Genomic DNA, 21,184 nt, shown 5'->3' on the forward strand with positions numbered 1-21,184 from the left:
TGTTGGCAAGGATGCGCGTGTACCGCTTGAGTCCTCATCTCTCAGCTCTTTAGAGTCCCTACTCAAATCGTGCATGATGCTGTTGTTGGGGAGTTGGGCTAGACAGACTCAGCCTCAGGGTTGGCGCCGGGAGGACTGAACAAGTTTCTGCCCCGGTCGCACCATAAACAAGTGCTCACTCGCAATAGTACAAATGTACCCCCGATCCAATCAAAAACTATGGTGAAGTCGATCAGTCTCCTCCATCCGATGGTAGCACACGACGACTAATGATCCTTGTTGTAATCTCTGACGATCCATCTAACGCGTGCTCATAAGGTAACCCTAATTCCCAACTTCGTCGTGGTTGTCAACCCTCGGTCTTGTATCCTTGTAGAAGCTGTAAAGCTCAGACTGTTATTACTGCAAGTCTAAAATCCCGATGTTGTCCGACTTTTTCTCTTTTGCTCTTGCTTGTAATCTCATTGTTATCATACCTTTCAGTGCAGCGACAGCACACCTGTATCCGAGTAAGTCGCGAACAGACCTTTGGACATCGTAGGCAAGGATTAATCAAGGCAGCAACGTTTGCAAACTCAACAAGGATAACTTTTCCAAGCGCAGCGAGAACAACAGATTGCCCATCGAACTGCACGCGAAACGTTGAACCACTTGGTTCCATTACCTGGACGGGTAGGACGATTACTGCAACGGTAACGGCAGAGACGATAGTCTATGTGGTCAACAAGAAAAACAATAGCACGAGAACCGAGACAATTACCAACACAGAGGTGGACTTGAAAGATTATACTCCACTCTCAACCACGAAGACGACATCAGTTGTCCTCCAATTCGGTACCACCAGCAGAACCGAGATATTGTAAGACTCATTCAAGGTAGTGTATTCATCCAAGAAACTGACTTCTATCGTAGAACCTTCCCATCGATCCTCTACACGGATTACCCGTCTAGCTATACCTTCTGTGGCACTCTTCCCACAACAACTGCTGGGGTCGCAACATGCCTGAATTACCCGTGCGCCCAAGTCTCTGGGGAATTCGACCCCTTCAATAGTGACTCACCAGTCTTTGCCTTTCCGTCACATCCACCCATACCGGATACTATCCAAAACATAAGCGCAAGCTACCTAGCATTGGATCCCAGGGGCTCAACATGGGATGCTGTCTGGTCCTCCGACAGTGATTATGAGCCTCTGGTTAAACCGCTCATGCCCGACATGGGAGCTTGGAATTGCTCACCATACGGAACGTGGCCTGCTGCAGCCTCCGCTTTGAACACGGCGTTGTATCTCACCGCAACATCTACATCCACCGAGGCCGGTGACGAGGCTGGCGTAACACCGGCGCCCAAAGCGAGTCCGCCGAAAGAAGCTCCCGGCCCGGCAGCGGGCAAAGCACCAGCAAAAGTTGAGCCCCAAGCGGCGGAAGTGTCTCAGATCATTGCGAATCCTTTCGGAGTTGGGAAACCAGCTGCCGTAGCAGAAAAGCCAACTCCTGCTCCGAGCCCACCTTCTCCGCATGAGGAGAACTCTGATATTGCTGCTCTTGTGCCAGTCTCGGGCCTCAACAACCAAGCCGCCACCGCCGTTCCAGCAGCCGCGGTTAATGCCGTAGCGAACGTCGTCATCAGTTCTACGAACGCCCAAGGTAGCATCCTCGTCGCGACATCCCAAGTACCTGGCGTAATCGTCACATCGACGAACGCTCAAGGTTCACAAGTTGTCACAACAATACCTGTCGTCTCACCGCAAGCCATTGATAATACGCCGGAGCCCGCTCCGGTTGTTGTGAATGGGCATACCCTCACCACAGACTCACAGTCACACTACGTAATCGCTGGCCAGATCCTCTCAGCTAACACACCTCTCGTCCTCGGCTCTGGCGCCTCCACTACGCCCGTCATACTGCAAACATCAGGGATCCACCCCGTGCTCGTTATAGGCTCGAGCACCACAACACTGAATCTGCCGACTTCGACTCCTACCACAACCATACCGCCAGCGATTACGATCGGCACGCAAACAATAACAGCCAATGCGCAGGGCCAGTATCTCATAGGCAGTCAAACGCTAACGCCTGGTGGCGAGAACGTCGTGGGTGGTACAACGGCGCCAGGAGGGACGGTTGCGGTAGGTGGGACTACGGTTTCGTTAGCGCCGAGCGCGACGCAAGCTGTGGTTGGGACGAGTACGGAGGGATTGGCGCCTTATATAGTGGGCGGGCTGGGTACGGGACCAAACGGTACGGGGGCGGTACAGTTCTTGGGTGTCGCGGGGGCCAAAGTCAAGTGCTCTGGGTCGAGATATCTCGTTGGGATAATGGCTGGGGTCGCGGGAATATCATGGTTGTTTTGAAGAAGTATGAAAATAGAAGATCAAGAAGTTGGAATAAGCTAATTGACCGAGTAACTGCTCTAGCTTCATACGATAGTTGTGGTGAAAAAATAAACACACAGCCTCATCCACGGACCTGAACCTAGCATGTCATGCCGAATCTCAAGTTAGTGGGAGTCGAAACCCGCGCGCCTCTAGCCATGTACACGTCTCGCATTGCACAACTGTATCAAGCATCTGTCCAGCGGGCCAAATAGTTACCTCGGAAGATAACAAAGTCCTTACTCAGCGTAGCAGGAGGCAAGGCTGCAGATTCGCGCTGCGGGTGCGAGGCCAGAGCAGCACATTCGGATACCAGAAGAACCCTTATGGTGAGCGCCATCTGAAACAATGCGGCAAAGCTCCTGATGATAGCCCCAATGCACGCCGGGGAAGATACGACACCTATGATGGCGTGCACATCGAATCAGAGGCAACAACCAAGCCCCATGAATCCAACTTTACCCCAACCGGCAACACAGTCCCGTAAGCCTCCCGCAGCCCGCAAGGGTAGTGCAGGGGCGCCTTTTGGATGTGATTCGCGGGGGTCCCAAAGCCTTTCGATTAATCTGTTTCGTCCACCATGTCGCATCGACCCGTTCTCTGTCTTGCGCCAAGATCTCGAACCGTGCCCCACCTGAAGGATTGGCTGGACAGTGCGCCATGGTCTAAGCTCGGTCTAGGGCCCAGTCACATGATAGGCTCTCAGGTCCAACAGAAGTCTCTAGAGATCAATTTATCGGCTCCCGGGAAATATATATCGGGTTCCCCCACCACAAGGTCGCCTTCCGATTGCCATTCCGTTCCGTCAACGAGTCTCTATGTTATCTACTACCACTTTTGCTCGCACAGTGTCTCCAGAGATTGCTGGCTATACGTGTGCTTTCAATACGACTGAAAGGGCTCACTGTTCCTGTGCAGATGTCATCAACTATATCTTTCCGCATTGACAGACTAGACTGGCCTCGGTGCGTTTGACAATAATTGTTCCACAAATACATCGCGTCTGAAATCGTAACTACCACATCGCTCAGTTATGAGAAGTTTGGCTAAAAAGTTCTTAGCTCTCAAGTGGGTTTTGATTACTGCTATCCCATCGTCTGGCAGGGGGTAAAATTCAGGGGTTCAGCCCTACCGGCCTGACCCTACGAACCACCAAAACAATGCGTCTACCAGACATCGGATGAAAGCCAAATAGCCTAAAAAACCAATAAACATGCCTCGCAATAAGGTGGCAAATGATCTTGATCACGTGGAAAAGGATCCAAAGCCTACTTGCCACTCAGTTATTTGCACACTCCGAGCGACTTACCGGCTATCCCAGTCCAGTCAAAGTCTCTCTATCAGCACGAGTACACCCCGCAGTTATGCGCGATCATGGCGGGCTAGAACGTATGTGGGACAAGGCCAAACGATGCGTAGTTTGCTTGAATGCAGGGCGAAAATCGGAGAAACTTGCAAAGATCAGGAAGCCACTATTGGAATTATCTATTAATACCGTCAGAATACCAGATAAGGGCCAAAGAAAACGGCCTCAGCAGACCCCAAGAGGTATATATGACTGTAAGCTATGTGGAATAGCGATATGTAATCATATTACTTGTTGGAAGGAGCATTTGGAGGCCATACCATGTAAATAGATTTTTAATAAGGGGTGCCAAGACATTTTACCCGCAAGTCGCCAGACGATGGGATACACGGTATTGGAATGAAACCGTGCCCTTATCCGGCTTTGGCTGGGCTTCATCGCAGTTAGCTTAGACCGTCGAGACAACCCACGACGAAGAGGAGGCCATAGAAATAAGCTCTACATCTACTGCGGCCGGTTCAAGTACCACGTTCACCACAAACCTCGAATACTTTCTGGGTTCTTCCCACATAGGATCACGCAATACAGGCGGCGCGAATGTGGATCTCTTCTTAGATCTTCCGACTCCGCTTTCAGCAATTCGCCTGGCACAGCTTCTGGTATTTCTACCGGTTCTACGAACTCTATATTTAACCGCCTTTTAAGCAGTTCGACCACGTCTATGGTATCGTCAAGCAGTTCGTCTAATGTTTAGCGGATTAGCCCTAGTGGCGGTGATAGCTGCGATTGTCGTCGGTGGACTACTCATTGGTTTTTTGTCCTGGCTCCTATACCTCTGGCTTACAAGAGGATCGAGGGAGCGACTTAGGCAGGAAAGAGACCGTTTTCGGCAAGATCGCCTCAATTACCTCAACGGTGTTCCATCGCACATGGGTCTACCCTCCAACACCGGCTATGCGCCGCCAGTGAACCAGCTTCTAGAGTTGAATCTGAGCGACTCCGATGTTGGTAGCGTATGGGTCTCGACAGCTCCAGCCCCAGAAGCTGCATCTCAAGTAGACTCAAGACCACCATGGTCGGTGAACAGTGGTGGATTCAATCAAACGACAAGTGCGCCTTGTGGTCACCCTTCCAATGTGTCGCCACAGAGTTTATCGAATCAGTTTGCGTCCATGCCGCCGTCGTTCCCACCACGAACGTCTGACAGATCAAACGCAATGGCGGCTTCAGGTTTGAGCCCAAGGCAAGAGCAAATTTGGACATGAGGCAAGAGCGGCGAGAAGAAAGGATCACAATGGTAGTCTTTTGACGCCTGTTTTATTATCTCCGATTTGAGACTACCTTGGGCTTACACTCGCTGATTGGAAAGCTCAAAACGATTTCGCCAATTCATAGCCCAGACGGTAGTCTCTGCGAGGTTCGAACTTTTAGAAAACTGCAGCGCTTGCAGCGCCCCTGTGATCGCTGCAATGGCTTCATCCTTCTGCCGGCGGGCCTCCTGAGGACTCAAATCCAGCCTAACATCAACCTCTGCTCTTCTGCCTTTTAACACAGCTTGTTGGAGCATCACTTGCGTCACACATCCCGCAGTACCTCCATTACGGGCCCAAGAAGAAGCCTCGACCCCATAGCATTCAGCAGCCTTCAGGTGCGACATCTTATCTTCTGCACTCATGGCCCGATGATAGCTCATTTCCATTTCGACGTTCATGAGTTGATAGTAAACTTGTGTGAAGCCTGCCGGATCTGGATTTGGTGACCTTCCTAGAACGCCTCTTGCAAATGCAAAGTGTGTCCGAGCGGTGACGAGGTTTTGCTCAAAGTTTCTATCTCTCTGTTTTAGAAAGCGTGTGCCTTGCTCCATGCTCTTGGCTACTTGTGGGAACCATGGGTTAGTGTGATATGACAGTGTGATCTGCAGGTACACGCGTTGTTTTTGAAGGATAAGGACGACGCACTAAAATCTCTACAGAAATTCTGGCCCTCCAACTCTGCCAGATGGTTGTTCCGAGACTCTCCACTTTTCACAGACCCGCCTAGCCGGCTTGGCATGTCGAGATAAGATATTGTCGAGAGTACTCTCCTTAGCGGTAGCTAGAAGACCCTGTTGTGGACTACGGCTGATATGCCGAGAATTCGACCGCGGTACGTCACTCAGCCACTGGCGGCTGTTGCTGCGACTTGAAGGATTAGATTATACTACAAAGTCAGAAGAATGTTAGGTACAGCTGATCACGGCCAGGATCCAAACCAGTCAATCCATGGTGACTGCATCGCCTCCAGGGGCGGCAACGGTGAGTATACCGTTTGCTTCTGTACGCCCTCCCTCGATGCGGTCCTTTATGATCTCTCGAATAGTAAATTTGACCTTCTTGTAGTCGTTTTCCTTATCGCTGGTAAACTTAACCATATCGTAATGGTTTGCATGCATGTGGTACTCCTTTTCATGCCAGCCGATGATCGCAGAGTCTTTTTCCACGATCCTGCCAACTTTCGGATATCCGACGTCTTCGACGAATGTGTATACGCCGAAGTGCTCCAGGATATCCCTGAAACTGTCTTGCAGTCTTTCGAGAACCTCGGATCCTCGCTTCAGAGTGTTGAGGCCTCTTTAGAATGTGTCAAAATATCAGGTATGGTAGAATAAGTAGTGTGTAGCTTGCATAAATTATTCTATCTCAGAGCTCCCCTGGGCCAGTATTTGTACCCCTCACAAATTAGGTGGTTGTTCCAACAGGTGGCTGGTAGGAGGCTGGGAACCTTATTTCGACAGAATAATCCTTTTTTAAAAACCACGCCAGTGGTAGCAGTGGCTGCCCATTTTGCCTTGTCCGCACCCCGATGAGGTGTTCCTGCGAATAGCACACCCTTTGTGGAAGATTTTATTGCAGCAAGGCGCTTATCGACGCTTTCACGAGCTTCCTTGACTCCTTCGCGGTATGACATAAACAGGGCCTAGGAGTTTTCCACATCGATCAGCAATCTTGCCTCTGCACCAACTCGACTATTAAGACCCACATCTTTAACAACCAAGCCTCCCAAGCTGTGAGAAACAAAGATTATCGGCCTAGAAATCTGCGTTTATCAGCTCGCGTTTAATAGCGTGTGCGAAAGCCATAGGTAGTAGAAGAAGACTTTGACCACATACCTGATACTCCTCAAACCGCTCCTGCACAAGATCCCTATCCAGATCTTTCGCCAGATCCTGCACGTTAGACCGTCCCACCGGCCCGAAGAACCGAACGACATCTGTATCGTAGCCCCACTGCACCCGTAACGTCAGCATCGGCGAACGCCCGCACAGTCCACGGCCCAACTCCCGCCCAAGATCCTCGCCGTCGGAAAGTCCAGCGCGAGTACCGTCCGCCCCCACAGGACGCCGTCTTTCGTCCACGTGCCGTACCTCGACCCACCCAGTCCGTGCACGAAGACGATGTCCACGATCGCATCTTCGTCGCTCGTGCCGGCGGGGGGAAAGAGGACGTCGAGGCCGAGGCCGTCGGGTGAGCCGTTGTGGAGGCTTCTGCTCCTGTTGAACATTTGGCCGGGCCGGATTATTGTTGCGCGGTGGAGCGTCTGCAGTGACTGGCAAGGCAAGATTTTAGGCTTCGATATATGTATGTATGCAGTATAACAACGGCGTGCTGTGCACGAACTCGCCGTTCGGGTTTCGCTCCACAGTCCGCGGCGTACGAGAGATGGTGGGCGGTCGCGGCGGGGGATGCAGAATGGAGGAAGTTTACCAACGACCAGGCTGAAGAAGGCACCAGAAGGCAAGAGCTCAGGGGAGCGCAGAGGCAGGATCCTGTGAGGCTGAGGGATGCGGGCTGCAGGTTTGGCAAGTCTAGCGAAACGATAGGGCGTCGTGGGTTTTGCAGGACGCGCTGCGTGGTGCTAGCTGCATTAGTGTGTTTGTGTGTGTGTATGGGTGAGCTGCGGCTGATGGGTGATACAAGGGGTTGTGTATGCATGAGAGACGGTATTGGGGTAGATAATTCATTATGATGACTTCGTTGTTTGATGTTCTGATGTCCTACCATATCAATGTAGCAACCATCAGTCGGGGAATTGGGGTAGGTCGTGTGAGGGAGGTGCGGGGAAAAAAAAGAGTAACACCATTTTTAACAGCATGTTGACTTTATTGAGACTTGGTTTCCAGCACTTTGCACCCATTCACTCACTCACTCACTCACTCACTCACTCACTCACTCATCCAAGGGAGACCGTACATTAGCATGCTTCAACTCTACTGGCCCTTTCTTACACCACAGCGTCTGCTTGATCTTCTTCATTACCTTCACACGCGCGCTCGACTTTTCGAGACCCGCACTTCCACTCGTCACGTTCGAATCTTCCACCGCGCCATCCCAAACCCCAACTCCAGAACATCCCTCATCTCCCGAACCGGTCGACCTGACCTTCTTTCCAGTAGCCACCACCGCCGCGCCGATGCATTCGCAAGCTCTTCGCAGGCCGCGGGTAAACATGTTGCCCCCGCTGGGCCTTGACTTTCCTATCAAGCACTTCTCTTCGCTTTCAAGGTCGCTGATGGACACCAAATTCTCCGAAGAAGCTGACCATGCTGAGCTCCATAGCCGTTCCTCAGCTCGACATGCTAGCAACGTCTGATCCTCCTCTTCTGCAAACAGTGGAGGTGCCAATGGAGGCTTCGGCGTCAGAGTGATGGTGCGGAGCTTTCCTCGAGCGTGGGAGCGCGATTCTGATGGGCTGAAATAGCCGGAATCGCGCGTGACGGAGCGGGGAGGGGAGAGCGAGCTCTGTTGTCGGACTGTGGTGCACATCAGGTCCAGATGCTCGTCGGAGTGGTCATGGTCTGCCCGGTAAGGGTGAGGTGGTTCCATCGTTAGGGGAAAAGTGGTGAACATGAGGTTCAGATGCTCGTCGGAGTGGTCGTGGTCTGCCCAGTAAGGGTGTGGAGACTCCATTGCTTGGGAATCAAAGGTGATGGGGAGGTTAGGGGAAGTTGGTAGATAGATGGAATGGACATGATTGGGGCAAAAGCAAGAGTCATCTTTGTAGGTATGAAAATTTGAATATATTAAAATGGAATATAATGAGAATATTTCTAACACGGGCTTAGCAGCCAAGAAGTTTGAGCAAGTAGATTTTGCAGAGAAGACGATATGTTTCCTACCGATTCTTTATCCCTTGCATGTACTGTGATGAAGCCTGGACAACATTGTCTGAAATTTCCGAATCTTTATTTATTTAATCGTACTTCGAGTCACGAAAAGCAAATGATCGCAGGGCGAAAGGATAAACATGCCATTCTACCTTCAAACAGTTAAATGATCGAGGAAACTAACAACACATTTGAAGAACTGTTGAGCAAAGGATGAAGAACTGGGAAGGAACGTCGAATGTGGGATTTTGGGGACAGTAGAAGATATCCCCCTCACTTTTCACAGACCGGTCACACATATTCGTCGTAGAGTCTTTTCCATGGAGCAGTTCCATGGAGCAGTTCCATGATTAGACACAGAACTTTCGCGCCTACCATCCAAGCTCACCGACTACTCTGCAGAGTAATGAAGAAGTCGACGATGTGAAGAGATAATCCGAAGTATCTTTATGCTTTTATGCACCCTTATCCTTGTGCATGAATATTTACCCGAGATTTGTCCGCCACAATATTCCAACGGCTGCCCATTTTCCCCGCACGAGACCACCCATCATTATTGGGCGCACTTGTCAACGCGAAGGGAGGGGCTTATGGGATAGCAGCAGTCGATTGTATATAGATCCATCTACCTCGATAACAATATCTCTATCAACATAGAATTACCCATGTCCGTCCCATGCGTTCGTTTCGCTCACCGAGGACACGGCCTGTGAACAGCATCAGGTAATTCCCGAGGCGGCATCGATTATTTTCGTTATTGGCCAGGTGGGCTCTGCGGGGCAGGGCCTTCCCAAGTACGTTGCAGCACGCCTCCACCGTTTTCCTTTTCCTCTGGTCCGGGACTCTCGGATACCAGCAGGGTCTCATCTCGTTTCACAGCTGCGGGCATGGGCCATGGACCGGAGTAATCATGAGGGAATGCTGACAGCGAATATCAGCAAACACCAACACCGAATCCATTGAGAGTCTCCCGATTGACCCCCCCACACTCCCCAACAAGCCCTCGAACAAGCCCTCCCCCTCTCCTCCACCTCCCTACAAATCACACATCCACCCCCCCATCTCCACTCCATAGCCATCACAATGTCCAAAGCCGTAGATGCCGCCAAATCCGCCTCCAACAAAACCACCTCCGCCCTCTCCAAACCGGCCTCCGAAACCTCCCCCGTCGCCGCGTCCATCCTCCACCAACCCTACACCCGCGCCGCCCTCCCCTTCGCAAACGGCGGCCTAGCCGGCATGACGGCCACCACCTGCATCCAACCCATCGACATGATCAAAGTACGGCTGCAATTAGCCGGCGAAGGGATAAAAACGGGTCCTCGTGCGACACCGCTGTCCGTGACGAAGGACATCATAGCCCAAGGCAAGGTGATGGATCTATACACGGGCCTGAGCGCGGGACTGTTGCGGCAAGCGGTGTACACGACCGCGAGGCTCGGGTTCTTCGACACGTTCATGACGGCGCTGAAGGCCAGGGCGGAGACCAAGGGGCAGGGCATCGGCTTCAAGGAGAGAGCGGGCGCGGGGCTGACGGCGGGCGGGTTGGCGGCCATGGCGGGGAATCCGGCGGACCTGGCTCTCATACGGATGCAGAGTGACGGGCTCAAACCGAAGGAGATGCGGGCGAATTACAAAGGCGTCTTAGACGCCCTGACGCGGATAACAAAGACCGAGGGCGTATATGCACTCTGGGCAGGTGCGAGCCCGACGGTAGTGAGGGCTATGGCGTTGAATTTTGGGCAATTGGCGTTCTTCTCCGAGGCAAAGACGCAGTTGAAGGCAAAGACGCAATTGTCGATGCAGACGCAGACACTGACGGCGAGTGCGATTGCGGGATTCTTTGCTAGCTTTTTCTCACTGCCGTTTGATTTTGTGAAGACGAGGTTGCAGAAGCAGCAAAAAGGGAAGGACGGGAAGGTACCGTATAGTGGGATGGCGGATTGTTTTCGGAAGGTGGCGAAGGAGGAGGGACTGTTGAGGTTTTATAGGGGGTTTGGGACGTATTATGTTAGGATTGCGCCGCATGCGTGAGTTACCCTGCCCTACCTTTTCCCTGCCATGGATATCTTTATGCACATTTGAAGCCACAAGTTGACCTTAGCCTCATATAGTATGATAACGCTGATTGTTGCTGATTGGCTTGGCGTCATCACCAAATGATGGAATGGATATATGCGTCGATTGCGATTAGCGTCGTTGGGTCTGGTCGGCGTTTTGTTATGACAGCTTCGAGAAACAACTGCAAGCGGCAAATGACTCAGCGTTGGAGCATTTGACCATATGCGGATCTTTGTGGGTATCAATTTTTAGCAGCTCAAATGCACATAGGCATCTACATCCAAATGTCTTTCTGAGATATGAAGAGCTGATGCTTTTGCCGAATGCTCCTCGAGCTCGTCTCCGTAAGAGCAGTCGTTTGTCTCAGAATCTCACATTCTATTCCTCCGCATCCTCATCCTCATCGTCGTCTTCGAGATCAACAACTTGCGTTGCCGCGGAGCTGCTTGGTCTTCCCTGCCCCTCATTTACGAGCCCCTGTACTTGTGAATTTGGCACCATCGATACCTCTCTGCTCTTGTTTCTCAGCGCTTGGCTTCGTCGTTCGTTTTTGACTTGAGTTGTGCGGGTTCTTGCTGGCGAGCTACCGATCTCTTCAGGTCGGAGCCGCCCACTTGTCGGTGCTCTCACGTCATCGTCATCGGAGTCGTCCTGGATTTGAGCATTTTCGGCAGCTTGTATACGTTGAATTTTGCGGACAAGAACGGGGTTGGCCGCGACGTCGTCGGCTGTGAGCATCTGTGGCATAAGTGATTAGCGCTGAACCTGGAGAACGGGTGAATAGCAGCAATGTAAAGGGCAACTTACGACTGTGCACACGGGGCATTGCATGGCCTTCTTGCCACCTGCTCCTCGTCTACCACTTCCATCAACTCTTACGTCGCTGGCATCGATCATGCTCAATATGGCTTCTCTTTCGAAACTATGGGGGCACTTGGTGCTCGTAACAGGATCTTTCATAGGTAGCAATGTGATCGGACACTTGGTGCTAATTCGCTCAGAAGCTACAGCCAGATCATCGTCATTGCCAGCTGTTTGGCTGCCTGGTGCTGCCGCCGCTCCGCGCGTATTACGGTCAGACATATTCGCAGACTGATCAGAAAACCATGTGGATGAGTGTGGCATTAGTGGTGCGTCGTCGCCCGGGAATTGAGCGTCATAGACGAGCTTCTTAAAGCCAACGTAGTCGTTGTTCTGCGCGTAGCTAGTGAGATGTAAGCAAGAAAATAGACTGTTAATTACCACAATTCACTCACCGAAAGGACATAGTCTCGTTCTGATATGTCGAATTTTGTTCTGCTACCTTTCGCTTGATGAAATCCAAAGCGCCTCCGTTCTCTCCAGCGGACTCGGTATCATCTTCGCTGTCTTCAGCGTCCGCGTCCCCACCTCGTCTTCGTCGGTTTGGTCTGAACTGACTCGCCCCAAGCGTGCTCTGGGTAGGCGCAATAGCACCTCGATTGTTCGCGACATTTGTCTCGAGTTCTCTGAGGGCCTTCTCAACGCCCTCTACTTCGAACTTTGCATCGATTATCTTGCGGACACCCGACTCCAATCTACCGGTCAATTCAATTGTCTGCTGCCGCTTCTCATCCATGGCCATCTCTTCTTCTTCATTGTCTTCCTGGGATCCCTGCTTCTCTCGTCTGGCCCGAGACTTCTCGTGTAGGGCAATCTGGGCTACCAAGCGATCGTTGATATCAACCGCTGCCCCTGCTAGGTGGTTGTTTGCGGCATTCAGCCGAGCTTTGAGAGAGTCGAGTTTGTGATTGCGAGGGAGGTCCTGGACGGCGCGTATGGCATTCTCGTTCAGAGGATGTCGGGGGAGGCTGGTATGTGGGAAGGGGGGTAGGTCCTGACCTTTGTCGATTGGAAGTTGCTGAAGGTCGAGATCTAGCTGAGGAGGCCATGGTCCGCTTTGGTTTTATGTAGTATTCGCAATGTACTTATTATTAGAGGGTATCGTGAGGAAGAATCGAAACGCGATCACTGACGCGAACATTTGAAGGATAAACTTCGGTGCTGATATAGCCCGCTAGTTCTCAAAGTGGTAAAGCGTTATTTGACAGTTTATCCATCTCGAAAATCAAGAGAATCTCGACGTCTCTCACTGTTTCTCAATTATCGTCATTCATAAATCATACATTATACCTAACAAATAGTGAGGAAGTGGCGATCCTAACCCTACGACTCAGGAGCAATAATGAAACGGGCAATCAACTAACCAATCAGTCAATGCAGAATTACGTCTGTTCACACCAAACAGGGCTCTGCAGTGATAATACTCGCTTGCATATGCATCCTAATCTTGATCCTGCAGCATGCTTGCGTACGATGCCTTTTATCGAGATTAGCTGAGCCTGATATGGGCATCCCGTGTTGCGCCCTACGCAAGCCGCAACTCTATGCAGTCAGGAACCTACTCAGCCTTGACTGCCTTACCTTAGCTTACCGTAAACAAAAGTCCCATGCAGAGGTCGGAGCCTGAAGACATCTTTCTCTGCTACAAATTGTGACTCTTCAAGACCACTTTACTCAACCTTTTGCTTCTGCATCGTAGTACTACAATTGAATCTTTCTTCTCCACAGCTTTGCGACATTTATCCAAGTTTCTGGACACGGGCGCTCAGTTGCAGGCGCTACAATACCTTGATGGTCTTGTGGTGAAAATCATCATCTAGTACTCGGCTGCCAGGTTTTAGTACTGTCCACCATGGCAGAGGAGAGGCCGAAGCTCAGGTGAGCCACCATCCGGTTCAATCCAATTTTCGCTGATGAACCTTAGGCAAGAACTGTTTGGCTGGCAGATTTTCGTGGGTTCGTTATTGGCATCCAAGGTAACATATATTTACCGCCTATAGATGATCACAATTAGTGCGACTGTCGGGACCGGAATACTTCATGTGGCTGCCAGTCGTAGCCGTGAGAGGTTGTTACTCCATTGCAAAAGTTAGTATCGACATTCCGTGAGGAGACTTTGCTAAGCAGGTCGCAGCTTACTGTATTCATGAATGTCAACGCAAGCGTGAGCTGCCTCCCGGTATGAGCCTCACAATGCTTCGCTTTCATTCGATATTAAACGTGGTAAGTCCTATATTACCTTAGGCTATATCACGACTGAAACGATCATGAAAGGACTTAAAAAGCACAAAGACGCTCTTGCCAAAAGAGTTGGCGAAAATGGTGGCCCCAATTTCAGTCGTCGTACAGAGGGCTGCAAGACATCAACACTTCTGGATCGATTTCAGCCTATTCCGGCCTGGTTCGGCTTCCTCGCGTGCCTCGTTATCGTCGTGGTGTTTCCTTCGGTGACTTGGTGGGCACGCCGTTCAGTTTCCAAAAATTTGCGGTTGCGTACGGCTCGGTGAGCTCTGTTGTTCTCTTCGTTCGTAGAGCGGGCTCTGCTAGTTATCTGTTATGGGACAGCTTCTGCTTCTCGGCGCACTTTTCCTAGTGTCCAAAATCGCTACAGGAAGATCATCTGTAAAGCTGGATGATAATCCCACGGTTTTCATGGAAGCTCTCCATGAGCTCACGTACATGAGCCAGGGCGACGACCTCAATCCACAGAATACGTCATTTTGAAGAGAGTAATGCAGTGGGTGTTTGACAGCGTCACTTTTATCAAGCCAGGATCGCCATAGCGTTCAACTGCGCATGGGGAGCACAACAATGTGGAGAATGGTCACATAGCTTTGATGAACTTGAATGCTAGGCACGATGGGCCGAGATCAGCAGCAACAGATTAGACCTGATGTGCAACGAAGATGTTTTGCTCGAAGGTAACATGTCTGTAGATTATGAAGGTTCTCGGGCATTCGCACGGTGTCATCTACTCGAGTGCCGAGATAATTTGCGGCTCGCAACGCGATGCTATCAATCTGGGTCCCAAGCCGGACTTGTGACTTGTGCAGCAAATAGTGATGCCGAAGTCGAAATGATGGGCCAGCCTTGCTGGCCTGTTAGGGATCAGGCTGTTGGGTAACGAGTGTCTTATGGGGTGGTGATACAGTAAAATACGGTCGCCCAATCTTTGGCAGGATCGGCCTTGGTACTTGTATGCGTAGGTCGATTGGCAATGTCAGGGCACAAGTATTGCGTCACCAAAGTCTTAGCTTTATGCATGATTTCAGCCACCTTACGCCCTGTCTCCCTGTTAATCAACAAGGCAGACACTTGGATGAGATTTACACAGGGCGCTGTCTTGGGCACTGACCAGCACCCCGGAACACGGTTGTACGTGTCGTGAATCATCAAATGAATTACATACTGCATTTGCAGCACACCACACGAGGTCAACGACTGACCGTTCATTCCAGTCTGCTACAAATGCCGGCAGTACTTTCACCAAAATGTCCCGAGGCTCCGACTTGATGTTGCCTCAACAGCATGATGCGCCCAGTATTGAGGCTATGCAGATTCGTATGCTAGACGGAATGTGTCACAGCGAAGACGCCTCGAAGAGGTTCATTGGCCAGCAGGAATTACATGCCATTTAGGCCGACCGTCGACTCCGTAAAATGTTCCCGACCCACGCATGGGGGATCACGAAATCCAAACCATTCGCGATTGCTACCTGAAGGTTTTATCTATTTTGGTCCTGATCGCTTGGCCCGGTGTCTGCAGTCATGACAAGTCCGGGTTTCGCAAACACTTCTTACAGCGCCCGTATCATGACCTTGATGATCCAAACCTGCCATTGGCCAACGAACGGTTGGCTTTCCTGAAGGAATATGCTATCAGCTTCCGCGAAAATACATACGCCTTCTGCCCCGTCATAATCGAAGAGCGTGAAGTCTCTTCTATTCAAGAGGTTGCGGCAGATCGACCACTTCCGTTCACGGAGGAAGAGTTGCCATTGAGAGAAGGGGCGTCTGGGAAGGTAAGAAAGGTTGTCATTGCCCGCCACGGTTTTCGTGACACAGGGAAAACTCTCACGTGAAGGTATATAGTGACATCAGGCTGTGAAGGCCAAAGTTTATTGTGACCGTTGAATGATTACAGGAGATGCACGTGGCATGCAAGACATTCCATGTGGCAGGGAATTTTCGAAGAGCATTTCGAAGACTCGGATGGGTCAAAGAGCCCAAAGAGGATACGCGGATCATGAAACATATTGCTGCCCTAGCACACGGACGCAATGTCATAATACTGCTTCCCATGGCCGAGCATTTTGATCTTGATGTGTTCCTCCGCCACGGTTTCAAGCCCAAACGCGACACATTGGAAGCCGAAAAGCTATACGACTTAGACATCAGGTTCCCAGATTTGAGAGATGACGGGTGGGTGCGGCGCTGATCAAAGAGCTATGCGAACTTGCTTCTGCGGTACAGTGGCTCCATGAAGGGAACGAGGCCTCCCAAAGTCTCTATCGTTCTCTGGCGCACATAGATCTCAAACCAGAAAATATTCTCGTTGCTGAGGATCCAAGTTCACTAACTGGTATATGGATGCTGTCCGAATTTGGGGTGTCCCTATTCGCTCTCAGCCAGGAAGTATCACAGGGTCAATCTGCGCGTACAACAGCCAGCAGCTATCTCGACGAGCCGCGACGAGGCTGCGGGACCTACCAACCACCCGAAACTAAGCACCTTGGAATCGACGGACACAAGTGCGACATATGGTCCTTTGGCTGCATACTATTAGATTTCTGTCGTTTGCGCTAGGACGAACGGAACTCTGGAAAGAAGTCCGAACATTGAGAAACTGTGGAGGAGATGACTACTTCTATGAAACAAACCTCAGCAGTGGGGCCACCCAGACGGCTATCAGTAGTACCAATACGAAATTGAAAACGCAAATGAGACAATGGCTCAAGGACCAGAAGCGGAGTGCAAAGAATCCGCGTTGGGTTCGATGTTATATCGACATCATTGAGTCGACCTTGAAATGTGATCCACAAAGATCGCCCAAAAATCGGATCCGTTGTGTGTGCTCTATCGAATCTTCTGCAAGGTAAGGAAGCCGCTATCCACCACTTCCCACCGTTGCTGATCGATCGTTGGAGAGCGTTTTCCTTAGTGACGAGGCCAAGCACTATGCTGACGGAAGCAGATACCACCGCCTTTGTTTCCGAGTCAGCGTCAGGGCGGCCTGACAATAACACGGCTGGGTTCGGCCAGGTGCACGAAGTGGAGAGCAAAGATGTGGGAGAGGTCTCCGTGGACAGCGAAACTTCATTTGATACAGACACCGCTTCGCTACCGACTTCGGAAGCGATCATATCCTATTCGCCGCAGTCAGAACATGCAGGATTGCAATTTGACTCTCGTGACGGCTTCGGCCGACAAGATCGCGATTCTGTATTGACGAATGGTTCTGGCTCGATTATAATTGCACTGTGTCCAGAACCGCCTTTTCCCTCCCCTACTCACCTCTCTCACAGGTTGGGGACTCAAAACTTGCAAGGTCGACCCTTCAGCGTCAAATGTTCTCCAGAGGCAATATCAAGAATTAGTCTTCCCGTCAAGGATACGGAGAAAATCATAGCGTTAGCCCTTTCATCTTCGGGAGACTGCTCTTCTCTTTATGCATGCATGTCGCGTTTTTGCCACCAGCGGTGACATAGAGACGCCAAAGATCTCTATACAATTAGAGCGCAAGGTTCAATGGACCAGCCTGTGTATCGGCTTACAATACCTTGTAATTTATGGAACGGAACGAGGCCCAGTCTTCCAAAATCGCGTGAGTTGCCCGACCTAGGATCAATTCCCAGCAATACAAGAACTGCAGATAACAATGAAGACAGGCCGTCGTGTTTGACGTGCGTGATGGCCGAAATGTTTGGGAATTCGACCATGGAATTCATGGAGTCCAGGTCTCAGACGTCACCATATCTACCGGGGCCATGACGCCGGCGCCTACGAGAATCACCTCCTTATATATGATCTTTCGTCAGTCTCCTTTATGAGCACAAAACCTGTTCTTTATCTCACTCTCAGACAAAATGAGCGTGGGCAGACCCTTCCCGCTCGAAAAAGGGCTTATCATCAAGAATCTCGCTTTCAGTGCTAACGGTAGATGGCTTTGTGCATGGGCTATCTCAATTGATCAAGGGTGTGACCGATTCTACTTTGGGAGACCAGCCAGCAATCGATCGACCTCTGTGGGTCAAGTTTCTATCGCAGGGTATGATTAATATCAGCTCCCGAGATGTGTACTGATTCTGTCTCAGGTCGACGATGCTTCTACAAAATTTTACCTCTGGTGCTATCCCAATGCTCCCGCCTGCGTCATTGATGAAAGACACTACGGGCTAACCTCTATCGTACAGCCGAAAGACCAGACCGACCAAAATTCGGCGATCCCCGGTATTCTTCACGCTTTGTATCACACCGCGTAATCCTCTCATATACGTTGTCAAATCATCCATCCTGTCGCGTCGCCGAGAAGCTCGATTCGAAGAACGTCTTCTCAGGTCCGAACAAGATCGACCCAAATGGATTTCGAAAAAAGCCACCACACATGGCGCGGTTGGAAGCAAATGGGAGAACATTGCTATCGCTGTAGCTGCGCAAGCGAATCTACTGACTTAATTACTCTATGCTCTTTTAAGAGAAACATGGCGGAAGTCGTCAAGTACAAAATCGACTATGAATGACGCCTATCATCATAGAAGAAACTAGCACAAGAGCAAGAAATGGTACCTCTATAGCAACGCAGGACTACTTCAAAGGCAGCACTCCTTCATAACGTTTTATCATCTCAGCCATGAACATCTGATCGTTCCTCCCAAGGCGTCTCTGGCTTAACCAATGCCATCTTCGTTCAGGCGGCTGGACCAGAAGAACGACCACTCCATAACCTAGTAGCGTCAGGAGCGTCAGTGGAAGCCAAGTTGCAACGTACACCCAAAGGTCTTCTGCAACCACTATTCTCATGATTTGTTGATTGAATGTAAAGAAGTTCAGTCCAAATAAGCTCGGCAGCAGTCAGTCATTATCCAAATCAACGTCCCGAGCCCCGACCTTACAGTCACAAAGCTACCCGGAAGGTAGAAGAGGGATACGATAGTGATCCATTTGATCACCGTGTTGTCCGTTGTCGATTTCTCGGCGAAATCTGCTGTCTTTTCTGTGAGAAAGTTGGTCTTTCTCGTGAGAATCTCCATTCCTTTGTTTGTTTCTGTGACCGTATATTGGTTCTTTGCATCTAGGGCGTATGCTCCCAAGCTTTTTGTAGCGACGTTGATTGCACCGCTCTCGGCAAGATGAGGCTCATCTCCAAAGGAGAATAGAAATGGTAAAAATTCTGAATCAACATGGAACCCCATCAATTTCTCTTTCATCAGGTCTTCCGTAATGCGCAGTGGGGAGATGGTATTTGCGGAATTAAGGGAGCTAGTACTTCGAGGTTAAAAAACTCGAAGGTTTTTGGATCATGCAATCATGAAACAGATGCCTCCATTATTCTGATCCTGGGTACGTCTCCATTGGTCGAGCTCAACACCTGTCGGACATCTACTGCTTGCTCCATCAACCTCGTCTTGTAGTCGAAAACACCTATGGACTAAAGATCAGCCTCCGGTCATGGTGGGCGAACCCATGGGTCATTGATCACCCTCCCTCTCCTCGAAGTCATAGACACGTATTCGTGTCTCATCGGAGAATATTGTGGAGCTCGATTCGCTCCATCTCTGCTTCACAATGGATGTGGAAATATTGCTGCTGATGTCGTCTGACCGATGCTCAAGACCATCCGGGTACTCGTGGTGTCCGGTGACTTCAGGAAGACCAGTCAAATGAGCGACCATCTTCGCGTCATCTGCGTGAGTCGATGAAGCGGAACACGGAAACTCTCAAATAGCGCAATGAGTCTTGATGCGAAGGACGATTTGCGCTGAAGCCTTTGGGTATCTATAATCGAGGCTACGTAGCCTCGTCTACGATCATGCACAAGCATGACCAATCATGTGTCCCAACCTCCTCAGCCTACTCCGTGGTGCTGCTACAACCGAAGCAGACGCACGAAAACAGAAGCTGGATAACAGATCATTACATCATGGTACATCAAGTATTTGAAATGCGCCTCCTCAGGCTCCCGTGGGTCCTGACGACGATCCCTCGCCCACACCGTCCGACTTCGCAGCCTTCTCCTTCCTAACCTTCTTCTCCTGGTTTATGCGCGCTTGCACTCTTGCCGTCCAACTCCTATTGCTCGTCAGTCTGACTTGAACAAAAAATAAGGCTTCCATCGATTTTGTCCAGATACATAGGCAATGCACTTCACCCTCGACTCCGACACCACCTCCGGAGCGCGGAAACTCCACCTGCCATTCTCGCCTGCGACATGTACTACGAATCAGCTGATGACACCACCTCGTCTCCCCCAGCTGACTCGGGCGGCCCTCACGGAGATCCTGAAATCCTTCACATTGGGAAATTTCTCCCGCAGAAATTGCTGCAGATCTGCACCATCTAGGAGATAACGCGTTTGCGCCGGAGTGAGGGTGTTGTCGAAAAGGGCGTTGGGTTGTTGTGCAAGGAGAGGAAAAGGAGCCTGGGCGCTCGTGATGCAGTTTCAGCCTTCTCATGGGACGAAACGCCCGGGCGCATTGGTTCTTGTTTGATTTTATGGATGGCAGCCTTGTTCTATCCTGGCACCCATAGGCACAGAGCCGCAAAAGGAAGATTGATGCACATCGCAATTATCTGAATGGACATGCAAGAGGGACGAACCCCGCACAGCATGGCTGTGTCTATTGGTCAGTCGAGGCGCGCTGCATTTCTGCGTCCCCAATGACCGGAGGCGCCCGCCCACCACCCTGAATATTTGCAACTCCATCGCCTCGGGGCTTCAATTCCAGCCATAGGTCTTATCTCAGCCATGAAACGTATACACAGTCGCTCGCTATTCTCAGCGATATGGAAAGTAGTGAAGGCGCGGCTTTATCAAGCTGATAAGCGGGTTTCAAATGTGCGAAGCCCGACAACAAAAGACATATATTTGTGTCGATGAAGGGTGCTAGATTGCAATGGGCCTTAGGCGAAGAGTCACGCTAGGATCGCATCCCCCTCCCGGACGCCTCACTGTCACACTTACTATATACAGGCCTTCCGGCATTTTGTATGGAGGTGCGATTAGCACTTTGTTTGATGTACGTATCACATTGTTAAGACATGACTGATATAACAAAAATAACTCGGCACTTCATGTCTTTTATTCATGTTCTCGATGAAGGATATGGGGTTGAAGAATAGAGTGTGTAGATCTAGCGTTCGAAGCAACGTGGTTGTTCATACTCATGAAGTGCGGCATGCCTTTGACGCCTGAGTTAATGTGCTGGGTCTCTCGCATTGAT

The 21,184-nt window shown here is 50.6% G+C and overlaps 12 protein-coding genes across 12 annotated transcripts; 6 read left to right on the plus strand and 6 right to left on the minus strand.

Moving 5' to 3' along the window:
* Window positions 1–421: 421 nt before the first annotated feature.
* On the plus strand, window positions 422–2,353 carry HO173_010898 (uncharacterized protein; the record flags this gene model as incomplete). The annotated part of the gene is made up of 3 exons (XM_037312783.1): window positions 422–509; window positions 562–859; window positions 913–2,353. 3 exons carry the CDS (start codon window positions 422–424, stop codon window positions 2,351–2,353), a joined length of 1,827 nt encoding a protein of 608 aa, XP_037160215.1.
* A 2,073-nt stretch (window positions 2,354–4,426) lies between these two features.
* Window positions 4,427–4,945, plus strand: HO173_010899 (uncharacterized protein; the record flags this gene model as incomplete). Its single annotated transcript, XM_037312784.1, has 1 exon — window positions 4,427–4,945. One exon carries the CDS (start codon window positions 4,427–4,429, stop codon window positions 4,943–4,945), a length of 519 nt encoding a protein of 172 aa, XP_037160216.1.
* Window positions 4,946–5,028: 83 nt separating this feature from the next.
* On the minus strand, window positions 5,029–5,544 carry HO173_010900 (uncharacterized protein; the record flags this gene model as incomplete). The annotated part of the gene is made up of 1 exon (XM_037312785.1): window positions 5,029–5,544. One exon carries the CDS (start codon window positions 5,542–5,544, stop codon window positions 5,029–5,031), a length of 516 nt encoding a protein of 171 aa, XP_037160217.1.
* A 390-nt stretch (window positions 5,545–5,934) lies between these two features.
* Window positions 5,935–7,220, minus strand: HO173_010901 (uncharacterized protein; the record flags this gene model as incomplete). Its single annotated transcript, XM_037312786.1, has 5 exons — window positions 5,935–6,289; window positions 6,388–6,635; window positions 6,699–6,755; window positions 6,829–6,945; window positions 6,990–7,220. 5 exons carry the CDS (start codon window positions 7,218–7,220, stop codon window positions 5,935–5,937), a joined length of 1,008 nt encoding a protein of 335 aa, XP_037160218.1.
* A 665-nt stretch (window positions 7,221–7,885) lies between these two features.
* Window positions 7,886–8,626, minus strand: HO173_010902 (uncharacterized protein; the record flags this gene model as incomplete). The annotated part of the gene is made up of 1 exon (XM_037312787.1): window positions 7,886–8,626. One exon carries the CDS (start codon window positions 8,624–8,626, stop codon window positions 7,886–7,888), a length of 741 nt encoding a protein of 246 aa, XP_037160219.1.
* A 1,280-nt stretch (window positions 8,627–9,906) lies between these two features.
* HO173_010903 (uncharacterized protein) lies at window positions 9,907–10,857 on the plus strand (the record flags this gene model as incomplete). The annotated part of the gene is made up of 1 exon (XM_037312788.1): window positions 9,907–10,857. One exon carries the CDS (start codon window positions 9,907–9,909, stop codon window positions 10,855–10,857), a length of 951 nt encoding a protein of 316 aa, XP_037160220.1.
* A 405-nt stretch (window positions 10,858–11,262) lies between these two features.
* HO173_010904 (uncharacterized protein) lies at window positions 11,263–12,886 on the minus strand (the record flags this gene model as incomplete). The annotated part of the gene is made up of 4 exons (XM_037312789.1): window positions 11,263–11,622; window positions 11,692–12,088; window positions 12,141–12,800; window positions 12,879–12,886. The coding sequence occupies 4 exons, from the start codon at window positions 12,884–12,886 to the stop codon at window positions 11,263–11,265; spliced, it is 1,425 nt and encodes a 474-aa protein (XP_037160221.1).
* A 711-nt stretch (window positions 12,887–13,597) lies between these two features.
* Window positions 13,598–15,383, plus strand: HO173_010905 (uncharacterized protein; the record flags this gene model as incomplete). Its single annotated transcript, XM_037312790.1, has 3 exons — window positions 13,598–13,623; window positions 13,670–13,697; window positions 15,204–15,383. The coding sequence occupies 3 exons, from the start codon at window positions 13,598–13,600 to the stop codon at window positions 15,381–15,383; spliced, it is 234 nt and encodes a 77-aa protein (XP_037160222.1).
* A 38-nt stretch (window positions 15,384–15,421) lies between these two features.
* HO173_010906 (uncharacterized protein) lies at window positions 15,422–16,182 on the plus strand (the record flags this gene model as incomplete). The annotated part of the gene is made up of 2 exons (XM_037312791.1): window positions 15,422–15,766; window positions 15,889–16,182. 2 exons carry the CDS (start codon window positions 15,422–15,424, stop codon window positions 16,180–16,182), a joined length of 639 nt encoding a protein of 212 aa, XP_037160223.1.
* A 740-nt stretch (window positions 16,183–16,922) lies between these two features.
* On the plus strand, window positions 16,923–18,419 carry HO173_010907 (uncharacterized protein; the record flags this gene model as incomplete). Its single annotated transcript, XM_037312792.1, has 2 exons — window positions 16,923–17,122; window positions 18,158–18,419. 2 exons carry the CDS (start codon window positions 16,923–16,925, stop codon window positions 18,417–18,419), a joined length of 462 nt encoding a protein of 153 aa, XP_037160224.1.
* Window positions 18,420–18,790: 371 nt separating this feature from the next.
* HO173_010908 (uncharacterized protein) lies at window positions 18,791–19,171 on the minus strand (the record flags this gene model as incomplete). The annotated part of the gene is made up of 1 exon (XM_037312793.1): window positions 18,791–19,171. The coding sequence occupies one exon, from the start codon at window positions 19,169–19,171 to the stop codon at window positions 18,791–18,793; it is 381 nt and encodes a 126-aa protein (XP_037160225.1).
* A 98-nt stretch (window positions 19,172–19,269) lies between these two features.
* Window positions 19,270–19,636, minus strand: HO173_010909 (uncharacterized protein; the record flags this gene model as incomplete). The annotated part of the gene is made up of 2 exons (XM_037312794.1): window positions 19,270–19,385; window positions 19,444–19,636. 2 exons carry the CDS (start codon window positions 19,634–19,636, stop codon window positions 19,270–19,272), a joined length of 309 nt encoding a protein of 102 aa, XP_037160226.1.
* Window positions 19,637–21,184: the final 1,548 nt, after the last annotated feature.

The sequence above is a fragment of the Letharia columbiana genome (assembly GCF_014066305.1).
Source record: "Letharia columbiana isolate WasteWater2 chromosome Unknown Sc0000054_s0, whole genome shotgun sequence".
Lineage (NCBI taxonomy): Eukaryota > Fungi > Ascomycota > Lecanoromycetes > Lecanorales > Parmeliaceae > Letharia > Letharia columbiana.